The 17,668-nt window shown below is 45.5% G+C and overlaps 1 protein-coding gene across 4 annotated transcripts in view; it reads right to left on the bottom strand.

The window, feature by feature from the left end:
- The window catches only part of PolZ1 (DNA polymerase zeta catalytic subunit), a 169,754-nt gene that overhangs the window by 94,489 nt on the left and 57,597 nt on the right, over window positions 1-17,668 (bottom strand). For all 4 annotated transcript variants that reach the window (XM_065428509.2, XM_070538369.1, XM_065428506.1 and 1 more), the window contains 6 exons: window positions 16,489-16,573; window positions 14,310-14,323; window positions 14,180-14,242; window positions 13,635-13,792; window positions 8,208-8,328; window positions 5,503-5,895 (listed from right to left, as the gene is read on the bottom strand). In XM_065428509.2, the coding sequence (XP_065284581.1) occupies window positions 5,503-5,895; window positions 8,208-8,328; window positions 13,635-13,792; window positions 14,180-14,242; window positions 14,310-14,323; window positions 16,489-16,573 (834 nt within the window). The remainder of the gene's footprint in view (window positions 1-5,502; window positions 5,896-8,207; window positions 8,329-13,634; window positions 13,793-14,179; window positions 14,243-14,309; window positions 14,324-16,488; window positions 16,574-17,668) is intronic.

The following is a 17,668-nucleotide window of genomic DNA, read 5'->3' as shown; positions in this document are numbered from 1 at the left end:
TTAGCGGAAAGTAGTGAAGACAGATGCCGCAGTTTCCGCAGCATGCCCGTCAGGTCACTGGAAGCTAAGCGCGCCCACCTATTACTGTCCCCTCAAAGTGGACATGGCTACGTTATTGCCGCAAACTTGCCGATATTAACGATATTATTCATCACTAATACGGAAGAAACTGTTTCAATGCACGTAATGTACTCACGAGAAGAAAAAAAAAATCGCGTTCGGCGCGTTCGGCTCGCTCCGCTAGCCGCCATTTTTGTTTTGGTGTCCCGCACCCGCAATCTCGCATCCCGCAGCAAACGCGGACGAAAAAAAAATTTTTTTTTTCCCGGGAAATTTAACCCGCGTAATGATCGCACCCCTGAATTTGCTTCAATTTTTCTGACAAAAAAAGTGCGATCATTATGCGAGTAATACGGTATGTTGTGTGTTTGAATGCATGTGTGTATGCGACTGTTTTTCTGCTTGCGTTTGCGTGCATCTGTGTGTGCCTGTACTCGTGTTTGTTTAAGAACGCTTGTTTGTCATTGTGTGTGTTTAGGGGTATCTGTACGTTCTGCTTGCATATGTGTGTATGTACAGTGGTCAGCAATTGAAACGTGATACTTGGAGTGCATGGCTGCCAGCGTTTTTGTTGTTGTTGTTGTTGTTGTTGTTGTTGTTGTTGTTGTTGTTGTTGTTGTTGTGGTTTCTTTCACCATTGCTGGGTGCTGGGGACACCGAGCTGATGCATGTGCTGTATACAATGAAAGCACGTGCCTTTGCGACACTTCGTGACAGTATTTGGACCCCCAAGTGCTCTCCTGTGGCGCAGAACAGTTCTGAAACCCGTGCACTCCGAGTACCAGTTTTTAATTGCCAAGCATTATACATTTGTGTATATAGTGCGGTTATGCAAGTCTGTGTGCACTTGTATTCATGTTTGCGTGTTTTATGGGTTATTTGTGTCCGTCCGTGTCTGTGTTCGTTTGTGGTCATATGCATTGCATGCGTGGTGTGAACACATACCTATGAAGCTGGAATCCTTGCTAATGACTCACGCTCCGGTGCCGGTGCAGCAGTCAACTCATCAAACTGCCCTTTCCTGCAGCTGCTCTGCTCTGGGAGCAATTGGGTTTTTTTTTGCATAACTACGACAACGCCAACTGTGAGCCAATACAAGCTTCGCTTGAAAGCAAAACCACTCTGTGTATGTTAATCATGTTTGGCCATAACATACAGAAAATATCTCAACAACACATGTTACTCTTTAAAGCGGTACATTCTGGTCGCCCCATGCATGTCTTGACGAAATGCTTGGCTTGGCTGGCCCAGAGCCAGCAATCCAACCTGACAAACCCGCTTGTTCACATTAATTTAATTGGTGCACATTAACAATGGTGCAAGGTGTAGTTGTAATTTAGAATGCATACAGTTAAACCTCCAAATTTGGAGGACGCTTAAGCTTTGCCTTTAGGAGTAGAACGCCACAGCATTCAAAGATCCCTGATTGCTTCTCATGCTTCCCAGGAACTGCAGCTTATGTAAACGAGATGCTTTCCTGGAAACACTGCCGGCAAACACTACGCACGAAGGCAAGTGGGTGAGCTTTCTGGTAGAGACACAACCTATTGCGTGGGTCGAGGGATGCACGGAGGCGAGCGCCATCTGGATGGCGTTGTTGCAAGAAACTGAGCAGGGCGTGGCGCTCTATGAATGGGAGAAACACTGTAAAAGCGATTTACGTTTGAGTTTCTGCATAACAGAATTATGTTTTCTGGTATATTGAAATTACAATCCAACACTATCATGCCAGTAGGTTGCGTTTACATAGTACTTTAAAATTTTTTTGACGGATCTTATGTTGAGGTATTCAATTAGTTCAGTACCACCTCTGCACCACTCGGAGTGCCTGCACGATTGTGATTCAGAATGATTTTTCGCGATGTCCGACGCAAGAAGCAGACACCAGAATTTTTTCAACCCAGGGCCCTCAATGCTATCGTGTTATTACAGTAGAACCTCGTTTATATGTCTTGGAAAAAATGCGAGAAAGAACATACTAGCCAGGAAAACGTAGGATGTGAAGTAACTAGAAGAAATGGACAGACTTAACAATTCTTGACACCTACATAATGCGAACCGTTGCGCAGATCGTTGTGGCACAAAACGCCGACACGCATTGCGCTGGTGGTGCTCCGGCGGCCCAAGACGCATTTCGTTGTTTTCGCATTTCGTTGTTTTCCCATTACGTGATATTTTTAAGAGGGCGACAGGAAACCGAAGTGAAATCGAGCTGGTGGCCGACGCAGGATGCCACCAAAGTGAAACGCGATGCCCACATCGCGCCACCTGCAGCAAGGAACGGCGGCGTGTTTGGATGATCGCCTACTAAAAGTATGCGGTACGCTACGAATGGCACTATGCACTACGTGCTGTAAAACAGATAGGTAGAGATGCTTATTGTAATAGGTTTGGCGGCGATAGCTGTGAATGCCGCGTGCGACAGCTCCAAAGAAGATTTGCTTGTACCGCAATGAGAAACTGAATACGCGCCAGCCTTTCCACGTGAGACGGGCAAGTGAGTATTGGGGTGAAGCGGCCATGGTGGGCACTTATATACTGTTCTCGATTGTGCGCGCCTCGTGCATTGTCTTGTTTACATGGGATCCAGCAGTCGTAAAACGTATCATACAATCGCAGTTTGGCGACGTACTGAACGTTGCTGCCGAAAAATCTTGTTTTCTGGGAACGTATGAACCGGTAAAAAATGAGCATAACTCTATTGGGTATCTTTTTTGTTCCCAACTGTAAGTATTGGCACCGAGTAAATGTACATAACGGGGACGTATCAACGGGGTTCTACTGTATAACAAACTTCAATATGACCAAATTCTTGACCTAATGAACTATTTAACTTTTTATAACTTCTTGTCGATGGAACGCCATGCATTTAGAACCTCAATATAACAAATTGCATTTAAACATGATTTCCACATAACAAAATTTCACTGCTGCTGCTGCAAAGGAATGGCAAGAAAAAATATTTGCGGACGCAGATGGTCAAATGCTTAAATTACAAGCGGCTGCTTGTGAACACACCTTTCAAATAGTACACCGTGCAACTGAGAGCGACCCCTGAAGCAAAGCAATGTCATGTGCCGTGTAAAGTCCAAGTGCAATGAGATCCCATCGCACAATGCACACCGTATGCTTTGCCTGCCAAGGGCGAGCCAAGAAGGATGATGGCTGGATAAGTGTAGTCTTCCCGCGTGCACAAGGCGAAAGGGGGGAGAGGAGTGCACTCACGGTAACGCGATCACATATGCGCAAGGCAGGGTGGGGAGGGGGGAGGCAGGTTGACGCCTGTCTCCTTTGTTAGCACGTCTGTGGCTGGCGCATAGGCGGCCTGCGCTCCCTGTGTTAGAAGTGATCTGCCTCGTGTGCAAAGACTGGGCCAGCTGAGATGACTTGGCATCTTGTGAACCGTCTTCCTGCACCACGGGTTCAGTGCTCAAGGTTGCATAATCTCAAGTTTCTGAGATACATTGAAGCGGGAGGCAGATTAAATACTCAGTCACCGCTGCTGAAACTTTCCATGATAGCGTCGTTCCATTGCGGACGACACTACCAGCCACGGAGGCCGAGTGGACACGAAATCACGGCTGGCTTCGTTTTATACCACCAATGTGAAGATATTGCCAACACAGTATGGAACCGTATCTTTCGCCGCCGACTCTCAAATTCAAAGAAATTGTTCTTTTTTTTCTCTCATACAAATAAGCATCTTTCTTTTTTTTTAGATTGCCCGATCATACGGAAAATCTTGCGGCCCCTTCCGGCGACTGTACATATGCACACAAAAAATTGAATTTCATTATAACAAGATTTCTATGCAGTGAAATCCCGATAATTAGAAATCTCCTTGTTCGAATTGACAGATGATTTGAACTTTTCCGTTGGTCCCGGCAAGGTCCTATGTCTTTGAATAGAGAAAAACTTTCACGAATGCTAACTGCAAAAACCCCGCAAAGGATATTTCGAACAAAGTTCAGACCACTTTTCAAGTAAACCCGAGCCAAAGGCAAAGGTTTTGATGCGTCACCTGCTACCGTAATGTCGCGTGGCATAAAAGTGACAAGGAAAGACAAATGGGAAGCCGAGACCAAACCGGAGCAAGTGGAGCGGCTTGCACGCTCCTTTTCAATCTGACTTAAAAGGAGCAGGAAGGAGCCCCTAGCACACACTCACCTAAGCTTGAAAACTTCAGACGAAGTATTCAAGCTGTAAGACTACGAAGGCTTGGAAGTGAGGATCAATGCAAATATCTCAACAAATTTCGGTTTGCAGATGACACTGTCCTGTTCAGCAACAATGGGGATGAATTGCAACAAATGGTTGAGGACCTTAACCGACTAAGTGTAAGAGTAGGGTTGAAGATTTATATGCGGAAGACAAAGGTAATGTTTAATAGCCTGGCAAGGAAACCAGAGTTCAGGATTGCCAGTCAGCCTCTAGAGTCTGTGTAGAAGTATGTTTATCTAAGTCAATTACTCACAGGAAACCTTACTCATCAAAAGGAAATTTACAGAAGATTAAAAATGGGCTCGAATGCCTATGCAGGCATTACCAAATCATGACTTGGGGCTTACCACTGTTAGTGAAAAGGAAAGTGTACAATCATTGCTTTCTACCGGTGGTAACATATGGGGATGTTAACAAACTTGGATGTTAACAAAAAAGTGCAAGAACAAGTTAAGGACCACGCAAAGAGTGATGGAACAAAAATGTTAGGCATGATGTTAAAAGATGGGAAGAGAGCAGCGCAGATTAAAAAGCAAATGGAGAGAGGCAACATTCTGGTTGAGATTAACATAAAAAAAAAATGGAGCTGGGCAGGTCATGTAATGTGTCCGTTCGGTAACCTGTGGACCATTGGAGTTAGAGAAAGGGTGTCCAGGGAAAAGAAGCGCACATAGGTGGAATGATGAAATTAGGAAATTCGCAAGTACAAGTTGTAATTAGCTAACACAAGACGGAGGTAATTGGAGATCACAGGGAGAGGCCTTCGTCCTACTGTGGACATAAAGATAAGCTGATCATGATGATGACGATGACTATGAAGAGCCATCTTGCTTGCGTTTCTTTCACATAGGCTTAATCAAATTTTTCTGTTAATATCAGCACATACGCTTATAATGCATGTCGGATGTAGCAAAGGTATTTTTGTGTTGGTTGTGTCTTTGTTATAATTAGGTTAGGCCGCATCTCCATCAACTTCCATGCTGAAATTTCCAACATGAATACTGATGAACTTGCTCAGTTCACTCTACTGACAGCATTCGTGCTATGCCCTTTCATAGAAAGCATGCTTTTCATCTTCCGTACTGAATTTTCAACACAAACCCTGTTTATTACCCTCTCACACGCTGCCTACCTCACGACTAGGCGTTACAGTAACTCTTGCCAATTTGCCCACAACCTGATGCTTCTAGGGAACAGAAAGTGGGCGCAGCCACTACTTACACTCGGCAGACAGGGATGGCGCTGGGCTGGGTACACCACTGGAAGGTGTGCCGTCACCTGGAAGCGGTGCCATCAGCATGGACGCCACGTGACAGCTCTGCCAGCGCTGCCAGTCCTCGGCAACAAGCGGGGAGGAACCCGGAACCTCCACCTTCTGATGACCTGTCTCCAGTCCCGCGGCAGGCACGGCCGACTTTGCTGGCGACTGCTCTGGCTTGCGCAGCTGTGGGTTTCCCTGCTGCTGCTGCTGCTGCTGCTGCTGTCGCTGCAGCGAGAGGCGCGTGCAGCGCCGTGCCCGCGCCCTGCCCAGCAGTCGTCGCACCAGCACAGGCGGCCGTGCTCCCGTCTGCGTCCCCTGGTCCCGGGTGGTCGCCGCCGTCCCACTGGCGCCCACTGTACAGCCCCAGCAAAAGTGGCGGTGATTCGGTTTCAGCTAGTGTTTGTCACACACAATTCGTCGTGCACACTTTGGTTTGTGGGACCGCACTTGTCAACAAACAAGACCTAGATGCCAGGCACGCGCAAACATTAGCTCGGTTTCCCTGATGCCGGGGTGGGACTGCCCGAAGTCATTCTTGGAGCAATTTTAGAGCAAGCAAAATTGCATTTTGGAGCAGTTTGGAGCAGATAAAATTTCATTTTGAAGCAGTTTGGAGCAGGCCATTCTGAATTTTGGTGTAGTAATAAATGATGGCAGTGCACTTTGTAACCACAATGAAACACAGAATGAACCAACACAAAGCGAGTAGTAGAAGCGTGCTTTGTAGGCCTAGCCAAATAGCATATGGAAGAGAAAGTCAAGCAGTGCAGGGCACGTGCTTTCTTGTAAAGCCAAAAACATATGTGGCACTACAATCGAACAACGTATTCCCGCGTCGAAGTTTATGATGATAGCAGGAAATGTTCTCAAATTATGCGGTCCAATCAATCTGGTAACATAATTTCTGGATCACCATATGTCATCACAGAGTGATCAAGCTTGGGCTGGTATTAGATAAAGGTATTCCAATCTGTTCTATTGCGATAGCAATTATGTGGACACCCCAGAAGCATTCCTGCCATTGCAGTTACCACAAGGTTCCGTATAAAGTCCGGGGCGATAACATCGTTGCCGCGTGGCTTATGCTGTATATGCAAGTGAAAGCGTGTGAGGGTGAGCCCCCTGTGTGCGCAAGGGAGGAAAGCAGGGAGGAAGCACACTGTCTTCCATTGCACGCAAGGCACTGGGGGGAGTAGAGGGGGCGTTCTACTCCGGTGGCTGCTGGCTGCTGGGTGTGGTGCAGCCGTGCGGGCCCTATCTTGAAAGCAATCTGTGATGGGGACAGGGGGCGAGAGCTGATAGCCTTTTGTGCGCTGTTTTCACCGCTTAGTTCACGCTGAAGCGACAGGCAGCACAAAGGTCAATTTGGTCGCTGCTGCTGCTACGCTTCTTCACTCCAGCATTTTGACAGCAAGTTCCGACAGTTGAGAAAGATGTTTTCATGTTTGCTTGTGCCTGCGCGACACCATGCTCCTTAATTTAGTTAATAAGCAAATGTTTACAAGTTTATAGGGTCAATAAAGCTACTATCCTTATTTCGTATAATTGCCTACTGATTTGATATCACGATCGATACTTTGCATTACGGGCGAAACCGCATCTTTTTATTCCAAATCCGCCCTTAGCCCTTCGTGTTATGTCAAGATGGCTCAGGCCTCACCCATGTGGGCACAAAAACAGATTGGAATACTTTTACATTACACCAGCCTTGGGTCAGTGATGCTCGTGCGCTTGATGAACACACTGCGGCACGCGTTTCCTTATTATCTAGTTCACTCGCAGCGCCCTCCGCCTACTTTTTATTTTTTTGTGCCTCAACTATGAGGGAGCGCTACGCCACTCGGCCCATTCAACCACATCCTAGTACGTTCTAAATACAGCCACTCTGGCTCTTCCGACAGCAACAACAACAACCGGAAATGGCCCCGCGCGTGCTGGCCACAGAAGCACCAAGAAGTTCAGTGTTATAAGCATGAAAATTCTGAATGGGAGGCACCATCATGTGATGTGCGCCGTATGAACAGCTGCACTCTTTTTCGGAAAACAAATCCGCTCGATGTTCAAGACCACTGCCAGAGCATACATGCCAAGGCCGTTCTGGCGCAGTGTGACGCAATTTCAGTCAATTTTCTGCATTTGGCACAGTCTGGCGCAGGAATTTGCATCTGTATCAACATGGCACAATTGGCGCAGGAGTTCTGCCCCTGCTATTGGCAAGTCAAATTTCCCGATTCCCCAACGTCTGATCAAGGAAGCAGTCTTTGCTTATTGCCTAGTTTGCATTATTGCATATATGAATAAATGCCCTTTTTGAAAGTGCACAATGTGCTAAGCGTGTTTTCCTTTAGCCACACACCAAGCCCAGGATCGTGTTACAGACACATTTCCAACTACACACAGTTTTACAACAAATGGCCTGTCCTGGGTGCACCATTCAGTCTCTCCTTCCATGTGTGTGCAATCAAGACTGCCGACTGCACCCTCTCAGAGTGCACCCCCTCCCCCCTTCCCCCCCCAAAATGGGAAAACATTAGCATTACAACCCCATATGGGCGAGGAAAATTGTGCCAAATTTTATATGCCAGTCCTCTACACACAAGTCAATTTAGCTAAATTCCCTGTGGGTACAGTGACCTCAAAGAATTGGCAGGGTGACACTGCTCACCGGGTCGGTCGTCGGCACCGTCGAGCTGGAACGGGTCGTAGGCCTCATTGCCATCAGAGTGGTCCGACATTGAGCTGTCTCCATCATTGTCCTGCTCCCGTTCGCCCGCTAGCTGAAACACCTATCGCCACCAAAAACAGCACTCCATCACACACGGCACAGTTTACGTATATCCCACCTCTAAGTACGGCTGTCCACTTCTCGTGCAACACTACCTAAATGCTACATCGTAATCACCAACCTATTTGATGTCCACTGCAGGAAAAAGGCTTCTTCCCACGATCTTCAATTACCCCCTACCCCAACCATCTTGTGTAAGCCAGCTCCACCTCATGCCTGAAAATTTCCTAATCTTATCATATCACGTCACTCTATGCTGTCCTTGACTGTGTTTTACCTTCTCTTGGCACCTATTTTGTAACTCTAATAGACCACCAGTGATATACTCTACACATCAAATGACCTACCACCGCTAGAGCCCAGTCCACAAATAACAATCATATTAAAGTGAACTTTCAGCTGCTACGGGCAGTCTATCATCACACAAAAACTTTTGCAACGAGTCTAGGAGAGAGCTGTCCACTTATAATGACCTGCCAGCCTGCTCAGTTCAATTACAACAAACGTAACGAACTGCGGTGCAGCCAGGTCTCAGTGAGCAGGGGAAGTCTGACGACCGGATAGCGCATGCCAAATGACGGAGCCAATCTGCAAGCACCTCACCTTTATCTTTACAGATTCTAGGCAAACAACCCGAGACCGTCCACATGTTAGAATCTTTGGCACGCGGCAAATCGTACCTAACCTGACAAGCGCACAGTGTGGAGTGCGCCTGCTCTTTACCATCGGTGCCGGCTATGCGCGGGGTAGTCATCGAGTTACATCAGGTGCAGTCCTTTTGCCTGGCACACTTTTCTTGATTTCTATTTACCAAAGTTACTGGCAGCTTACTACATTTTGTTGTGCAATGCTAGGAGACTCCCGAGCATACCAGCACCATAATTTCTTGCCCAATATTTGTAGGCATTCAATTTTATTAAAATGTTTCTAATACATTCGATCAGAAATTCAGTTTTTCTTTTTCAATTTGATTCAGTATTTGATTCGAAATCTACTATTTGGTATTCGCACACCCCTACACTCATTGTTTCCTCGCCGATCCGACTTTTCTTGCATTGAAAGGGGCCATGAATTTTTCAAACTACCGGGCAATCAAAAAAAGTAAACTTGAATGAGAAAATTCGTTTGGATGAATTTGGGAGTTGGCGGCGAATTATACAGTTTCATGCCCCATGGACCATATCTTCACATGGGCTGTACGAATTAAGCGAAGCCAGCCGCGCTTTCGCGTGCACCCCGCCCCCGCGACTGATAGCGTCACCCGCACTGGGACGGCGCTACCATGAGAAGTGCCACCAACGGGGAGCGAATGCTTTGTCTGCCTCTCGTTCCACCGGGTCACCGAAACTAGAGATTACGCAATCTTCAATACTAAACAAGCAGTAAGACTGCTTACATGATGCCATGCCGCCTCGGCACACCCACTTTTAGCACGCGTGGCAGATTACCTTTAAAGCACAGTGCGTGGCTGCGTATGCGCAGAGCCGTGCTTACGGCCTTGCTCGGGGTGTAACTGCTCGGGTTTGAACTGCACAGTGCGGCCCCCTCACGGCTCCCGGTGTGCGTGCACCCGGGCGCATTACACAGGCTTGACCAAATCGCCATGATGTTTTTAAGGGTTTGAAAAAGCTTTCGACTGCATTACCCATTCAAAGCTCTTAATTAAACTTAGGGTTATACTAAAAAAGCATTTTACTTAGGTGGATTGAAGCTTACTTTTCCTTTCGAAAACAAAAGGTTACCGTTGATGGCACTAGCTCTGATTCACAGCCAGTGAAGTCAGGCATCTTGCAATGGTTAGTGGTAAGGCCACTTTATTCTCTAATTTTCATTAACAACATTACACAAGACATTCCAGTGAACATAAGGTTATTTGAAGACAACTGCATCTTATATCATGAAATTCGTAGTCACCATGACCAGAACCTCGTAAATTTGGCATTAGTATTAAAAATACATTCCTGGTGTCTAACATGGCAAATGAAAGTGCTAAATTATGCAAAAACAGTCGCTATGACTACAAAACATGAACGGCTTCCCCTCCAATCACCCTACGCTATCAATGCCCATAAACTCCCTTTTATATAATGTTTTCGAAGTACTTTGGTGCCATATTGAGCTCAGATTTTAAATGGAACGAATACGTCAAACAAAGCCTTACTGCAGTTGGGCTTCTTAACCATTTCAGGGTCAATGACGTAAACATACGGCGCCGTGAACAAAACCAAAATGGTTGATGCCATATATTTACATCGTCGTCTGTGCGTTTAAAAAGCACACCAATTTCCTCATTTTTTTTTCTTTCCTGGCATGTGCTGCTACTATGTGGGAATACAGGCAATTTTTTTCTCATGCCTCCCTCTCTCGGTTTTCATTGCATGGTTTGTTTTAGAGCTAGTTTGCTCCAATGCATCTATGTACTACCACTCGCGCATTGGCGCGCGCGCGCAGGTGGGTGGCGGTTTGGGTTTTGTTCCGCGGGCGGGTTCGCCTTCTTGCGCTCGCAAAACTGATGGTTATCTCGTTACTAATTGCTCAAAGGGCGGCCGCCTGTTTCTCACTCGTTTAGTGCTCACAGGGATGAGCATAGGAAGAATGTCGCCGTGTCTGCATTTCCTTTCCTTTTCTTTTTTTGGGGAAGACTCACAATATCTAATTGCCTCTGGTTGGCGATAAGATGAAGATTAGCGGAAGTTTGGCACAAGTTTTGCTTTCTTGATGGGCACACAACCACATAGTTTTCTTGGGTGCGCTCAATTACACAGTTCGATTAGGCTATAGACGTAAATATTAGTGTAACAGCAGGAACTTTTGAGGCTTGCAAAATATTCTTGTGTGCGCATATTCTAAGCCTTGAACTATAACAGAGCATCAAACTTTTAATTATTATATGTTTATTTCCTTTTTTTATTGTTGTTATTCATGAATAAAGAGTACATATGTACCAACGCAAATAATTTTCTTTTTTCACTTTACGGTCACCCTAGAAAAATTAGGGTAAATTTTTTTCGAAATAATTCCCTCAGAAGAATTGGAATCTGCAATAAAAAAATCAACCCTAGGCGGTCACATATGGCAAAAGAAATCGACCCTGAAAGGGGCCCTGAACCACTTTTTATCAAAGTGGAGAAAAACATTTGAAGTAAAGATAGGCTATTTCAGAATCACTTTGCCGCAAAAAGTACTTCAATGCGTTCAGCAGAAGCGGAGTTATCAGCAATCAAACACGGCCTCAGCTGTGCTCCCCTTCCTCCTCCAATGCTTTGCACTACAAAGGCTACGGCGGAGACGTCTCTGTGGCGCACAGTTCAGATTTCCAATTTGGTGCCTATGCCGCGCTAAACGTAAGCCAAACGTAGCTGCCCTCAGAGAGCCGCAGTGCGCTTAGCCACAGCACTCTTGGCAGCACTTCGCCGCGGCCGCGGTGTAGCCGAGCGCAGCGACCAATAGCAGCTGCGTATTGGAGCGTGCTTTATGATGAAATAAAGCACACAGAAGAGAGTGGGCATCATGGGGTTTTTGAAACGAGAGCGTTTAAGAAAAAGGTGACTTCGTGCTTCACTTGCTATTTCCACAGACCGCATATGACAGCAGAGCTTGGCCAAGATGTTCACAACAGCGTACGCTACCCGCAGACTATGTTATTTCACCAAGCCCGAGGGGTGGTTCAGGGCCCCTTGAAAGGGTTAAGAGGTCAAGGGAAGGGCCACACCAGAAATAATGTCAATTGCATACAAAACATTGATTCGCTGCATCCTCGAATATTCTTCAGTGGTTTAAGATTCCCATAGTCAAGTTAACATTAGAAAATTTGAAAGTGTCAAAAGAAAAGCAATCAGGTTCGCATACAATTCGTACAGCTGGAACGTATTAAAACAGGCAAATATTGAGTTATTACAGATGCAACAGCATAATGACAGACTCAAATACATGTTTTCGATTTACCATGGAAAGCTAGGCATAGACAAAGATAAAAAATACATCGAGTCAATCATACGGCACCTCACGTGCTCCTGGCATTCAACAGAACTGAGAGAATACACTAGTAAAACACAAATGTGTTCAAAAAACTTGTTCCTTGCACAGACCATAACAGAATGGAATCAGCTGCCCACAAGAACAGTTGAATGTATTGATGTGCATTCATCCATATCCATACTTGGTAGGCAATATTAAGAGCACTCGTACGTCTTTTTGAATTACTATGTTATTTCAAGCATTAGCTACACTATTCAGCCAATACTGATGGCCATTTGTCGCGCAGTTCACTGTTGTAACGTGTGCCATATCCCCAAGGTCCGTTATGTTCTTTATCGCTCAAATGCATGCACAGTTATATTTATTTATTTATTATTCTATTTTTTTTCCCTTTTGCAAACTGTGTGACTTTTCATTGTTTCAGATGTATAGGATCCACTGTTTTCTGTGCACTTGTTACACTGTTTCGTGCCTTGGCTTACATTAGGCATACTGTTGCCAATGTCCTGTGCGGCTAAAATAACCTCTCTCTTGAAAGCAGCCGAGTACTGTTTTCGTGGTCCGGGCATCTTGGTCCTTCAATGTGGAATAAAAAAGATGCACTTTGCGAAGCGTGGTTTGCACGTGTGCTGCCAAGGTGCACACTCACCAATAAAGAAACGATGCTGTAGTCACGCAGCAATAACGAAACCAAGCCGCAGCCACACAGCAATAACAAAACCAAAACTTCTAGCCCAAATTTCTTACTGAAATTTTTGTTCGGATCCGCATATAGTACGAAGCAAAAATTTGGAATGCTTATAATAGGAAAAAAACCCTCATATTATATGCGGGTTTTTGCAGTACGGCTCGAGCCACCCATACTCCAAGCATACACGAAGGGAACGAGCGCACAAGGCAGCCGAGCGAGCGAGCCGGAGCAAGCACGTCCTGGCCGAGACGTCACTCGCGAGAGGGCGCCACTCGAAGTTCTCGCCGCTAATAGAGCCGGATCAATTGTGCGGTACAGCATGCAAAACCAAAGCCGTCAATTGGTTTGCACTGAAAAAGACTTGGCATGCGACGTGCATGAAAAAGCCTAGGTTAAGTATGAAGTCCCAGTGCATTACAGTGTGCCTCACATGCCGTTTGCTGTGAGTACGAGGGAAAAAGAGGATCAAGCGCGCGCTAAGAGGAGGGGTGGGGGGTGTAGGTGAGGACACGGTAATGTAATCAAGCATGCACTGGGGGCTCTTAGTCCTTATCGCATAGCCAGTACAACAATCAAGACCAACTCAGCATGAGCTTTATAATTTCAGTTCCACGAGGCCCGTCCCCATGAAGCCGTACCTGGGACATGTCCTCAACGTCATTGTCGTCCTCCTCGTCGACCACATTGTCGAGCGCTGGCAGGCTACCCAGGATGCTGTCCTCCTCGTCTGCACCCTGGTGCCAGCTGGATGCCACCTGTGCCAGTGCCTCGGCCAGTGCCTCATCCTGACTGTCCACTGCGCACGTCACGAGTCACAAGCAGAGCCATCCCGCAATTCTCTAGTACCGCACACGTTGAATGCTAGCGACTAGCACTAAACTGAACAGGAACAAGAAGACAAGGTAAAGGCAAGCATGCTAACTTCCAGTCGACTTCATTCACAATATTATTTAAATTTTATTTTATTGAATTCTTACCCCAGAGACAATTTGGCACCTTCAGTGTGGCCCAGTACACTACAAATTCAATGGTGTATGTACCAGCCCGAAAAGCATAAGAAGCACATACAAAAAGCACAGTAATAGACACAATGCATGGAGCAAAACGAAGGGAACCTGACATAAAGTCAAGTCAGTGCATTATGCTGGGACTCTAAAATAAATGTGTGGAGAAAACACTCAACAGATTCCGTGGGAGGTGTCCAGCAGCCTGGAGTGGTGCTTCTTTCTGGACTGCTTGCCGGTGCCTAAGGCCAAGAGAAGGGATGAGAAAGGGAAGTGCGCACTCTGCAGGCCACCAACATGCCCACCTACCCGTTAGCTCCTGCCTGCAAAACCACAAGAAATGTGCGGCACATCATTACACCAGCAGCATGGCTATGCCCTCCCTGGCTTTTTGAGCCTACCCTTCAGAACCACATAGAGGTTACAGAAAAAACACATGCTCGCACACAGTGCTTACTGCTGTGGACACCTAGCTGTTCACTGCACCGGCAAAAGCACAGCAGCAAAAGGAATCAGAGACAATGCATGCATCCTAATCTCTGTTGATTGCTTTCAGGAATACGTTATCATGGTGAGGCACACAAAGTTAGACAAGAAGCGTGAAAGGATAGACATCATTGTAAATTCCTAACTGGAACTTATTCTGTAGATACACATCATTTCGTACCGTTGGTACGATACCCATGCTTGACTGTTTACAGAACCAAGATACAAAGAGCAGCAACTAAGCAATGCGTGAAAATATGAAAATTCAGGAAATCCACATAAATCGAGAAAATGACTGCGACCACATATCCAATGCAATTTAACATGACTTTGTAAAAGCGCCATCCAAGCAACACAACCACAGTGGTTCCCCAAGCAATAAATTGTGGTTACCTCCATAATCTCCAAGCTTGGGATTTTTGGCCAAAACGAAGCAACTGAACTCATGGCAGTTGATCCCTAGGTGTCCTTGCACTGATTTGCGCACTTTGTGATCATGCTCATGGAGCCTATCATTGAGGCACCTTGCCGTTGGTGCGACTCTCACTCACACAATTTGGTGTGCATAAGAATGTACAAAACTGCTGAGACCTGCACAACTAAATAAATTGCAGGAGTTGCTTCATAAATTAAATTCATGACAGTTGCACTGCAATCTAACCAAGAACTTGCATCAACAGAATACATTCTTGCCTGAAGCATTCAGCAAATACAAAGCCATTTATATGTCAGACACCCAAAAACAAATTCGTAGTGCCGTAGACTTAGATTTTTGACTCAAATTAATTCAATTTTTTTGTTAATTCGAACCCAAACGAAGGTCCCGGCTGACTCCCATGCATTTCTATGGGCCCAAACTTTCATGCATTTCTATGGGCCTAAATTTTCATTATTTAAATCCTAAAAGTAACCTTTGCCAAATAATTCGAACATGACCAGTCAGCATGCATGTGTGTGACCCCTATGGTGACCCCAATAATGATTACTTTAGCAGCAGCACGTCTCAGCGGAGCTTAAGAAACGGTGAATGTATTTTACACATGCAGCCTGCCATCGGAAATGCCTATTTGCGGCCTTCCCTAACAAAATGTTCAATGATGAATGGTAACTCACAATGTCTGAATATGGTATTTGCCAGATTCTAACACGTTTCTTTTTTTTTTCCAAGAAAGTTTGGCAGGAAATTGCCTGCGCAGTGCAATCGAATACGAAACCAGAACTGTGTTCTAATGCTTTGCCGCACAACACTGCTGTACTGAGGCAAAGCTGACTTCAAAAATAACCATGTGGCAAAGCTGGCTTTAGAAAGCCTGCCACCTTGGTGCAACATATATTAGAGCTTTGCCTATTTTTCTTGCTAAAAATAGGATGCGTGTTAGTTTTCTACTTTGCACACATAGAAAGTGGGCACACATTTGAATTGATAGCGTGTAGGAATCGAGCAACCACTGCCAAATTAATCAGTGGTGTGCTTTGCAGTTTTTTTTTTCATCATCTTGTTTAATTCGACCTGTTGGATAATTTGATCAATTTCGTCAGTCCCATCAGGGCCAAATTAACGAAAGTCAATCGTATTTCTTTTAAGTATTACCAATCCGAAAATTGAGTACCACCTTCGCAACTAATCTGTCCTTCAGAACAAGGTGGCTTCTCTGTTCCAACAGGTGACTTTACCCCCGCTTTTACACAATCATTTTCTGAACCCCAACGATTGTAACTATACGGTATGCCAGGCTGACTGACGCCTCCAAGCCTGAGTGTAGCAGACAGTGAAAAAGAACTGCACTTGCGAAGAATTTATGGCGCATTTTAGTGCAGCACATCCGTTTAGTGTTGACGTGGTACACAGAAGCAAAAACACCTAGACGGGGGGAACGTGGTCTACATTAAAACAAACACAAATTTGTCAACAAAACCACAACCGCCTTTAAAAAGTGCACAGCAATTAGGGTGCAACTGCACAAATCGATCAGCTAAGCTTGATGCAGCAAGTGACACTCACTCATCCATGGCTGGCCTGGTAAGCAGCTTGTCGAGTCTGGCCAGGTAGAACCGCTCGCTCTCAGTAGGGGGGAAGCCAACATCCTCTGCGTGATAAGTGCAAGGCAACGATTGCTTCAATGTCCGAAAACTGCATTTTAGCCACAAGGGTGCAGGGTAGTGGACGATTCCAAGTTAGCTTCTACCACCCTTCTTTAATGCACTACTCTACACCAAAATGTTCTGAAGAAGTCTTGTGGGAAACTGAGGTGAGCAATGCAACAACTTTCAGTTAGCTGTGAACATATCCTATTCGCAAACTTGTGCAGCGACAACACGTATTCGATACACAAGCAACGGCAGCAAGCTAAGCTATAAGTGGACCCTGCCATACCATGATGTAGCACAACCACATCGGCACAAAATTATGATAATAGCTACCGAAAAATTTACATTGTTATCCAATTGCCTACAATCGCACACCTGTAAAACAACTGCAAATGTGCCACGAGATCGATGCTTTCAACTAGGGTGCACTAGATATAGCTTTCTAATACCATCATTTCATACCGCACTTGAGTACAGAGAAAAAGCATTCCACATCACCAATGTTAGACGCTGTGGTCCCATCTCATAGGTGGAAAACAAAACTGCTAATCAAAATACTAACAACAAAAGATTGCTATTACTTTGTCCTCGGTGCCACATGAAACTAAGCACAGGCTGATTTTTACCATTTATTTCTTGCTGTCACAAAGGGGCCCAAGCAGCTTTGGGACCAAAATAGGTAGCCTGAGTGCCTCCATGTTGTTATGCAATCATGCTAACCAGTGGAAGCCACTGTGCAGATTTCCAGGAAACAAGCAAAATTTTCTACGCTGCCAAAAGCTGGTGATGCAACAAGCAACGGCAAGAGATCACACTCCGTGGCAGCCGAACTTGTTGATCGTCATCGTTACTCATCGCTATCACTTAAATATCACATGCATGCGGTTGAGTCTGTAATGACAGCCTCATGTATAAATCAAGAAAAAGAATAAGAAGCGAGGCAACCAACTTTTTTTTCATTTTACAGCTGTAGATATAGTTTGCACAATTGCACACTCCATTTTTGGTGCAGTGTTAGAGTTGTATAAAACTGACACTTCATTTTTTCCATGTTCTTTCAGGTTAAGCATACGCTAAAGACAATGAAGGTGAAA

This window comes from Dermacentor albipictus, chromosome 5, assembly GCF_038994185.2.
Source record: "Dermacentor albipictus isolate Rhodes 1998 colony chromosome 5, USDA_Dalb.pri_finalv2, whole genome shotgun sequence".
In the NCBI taxonomy this organism is placed as follows: Eukaryota; Metazoa; Arthropoda; class Arachnida; order Ixodida; family Ixodidae; genus Dermacentor; species Dermacentor albipictus.
This window is presented reverse-complemented; position numbering and strand designations above follow the sequence as displayed.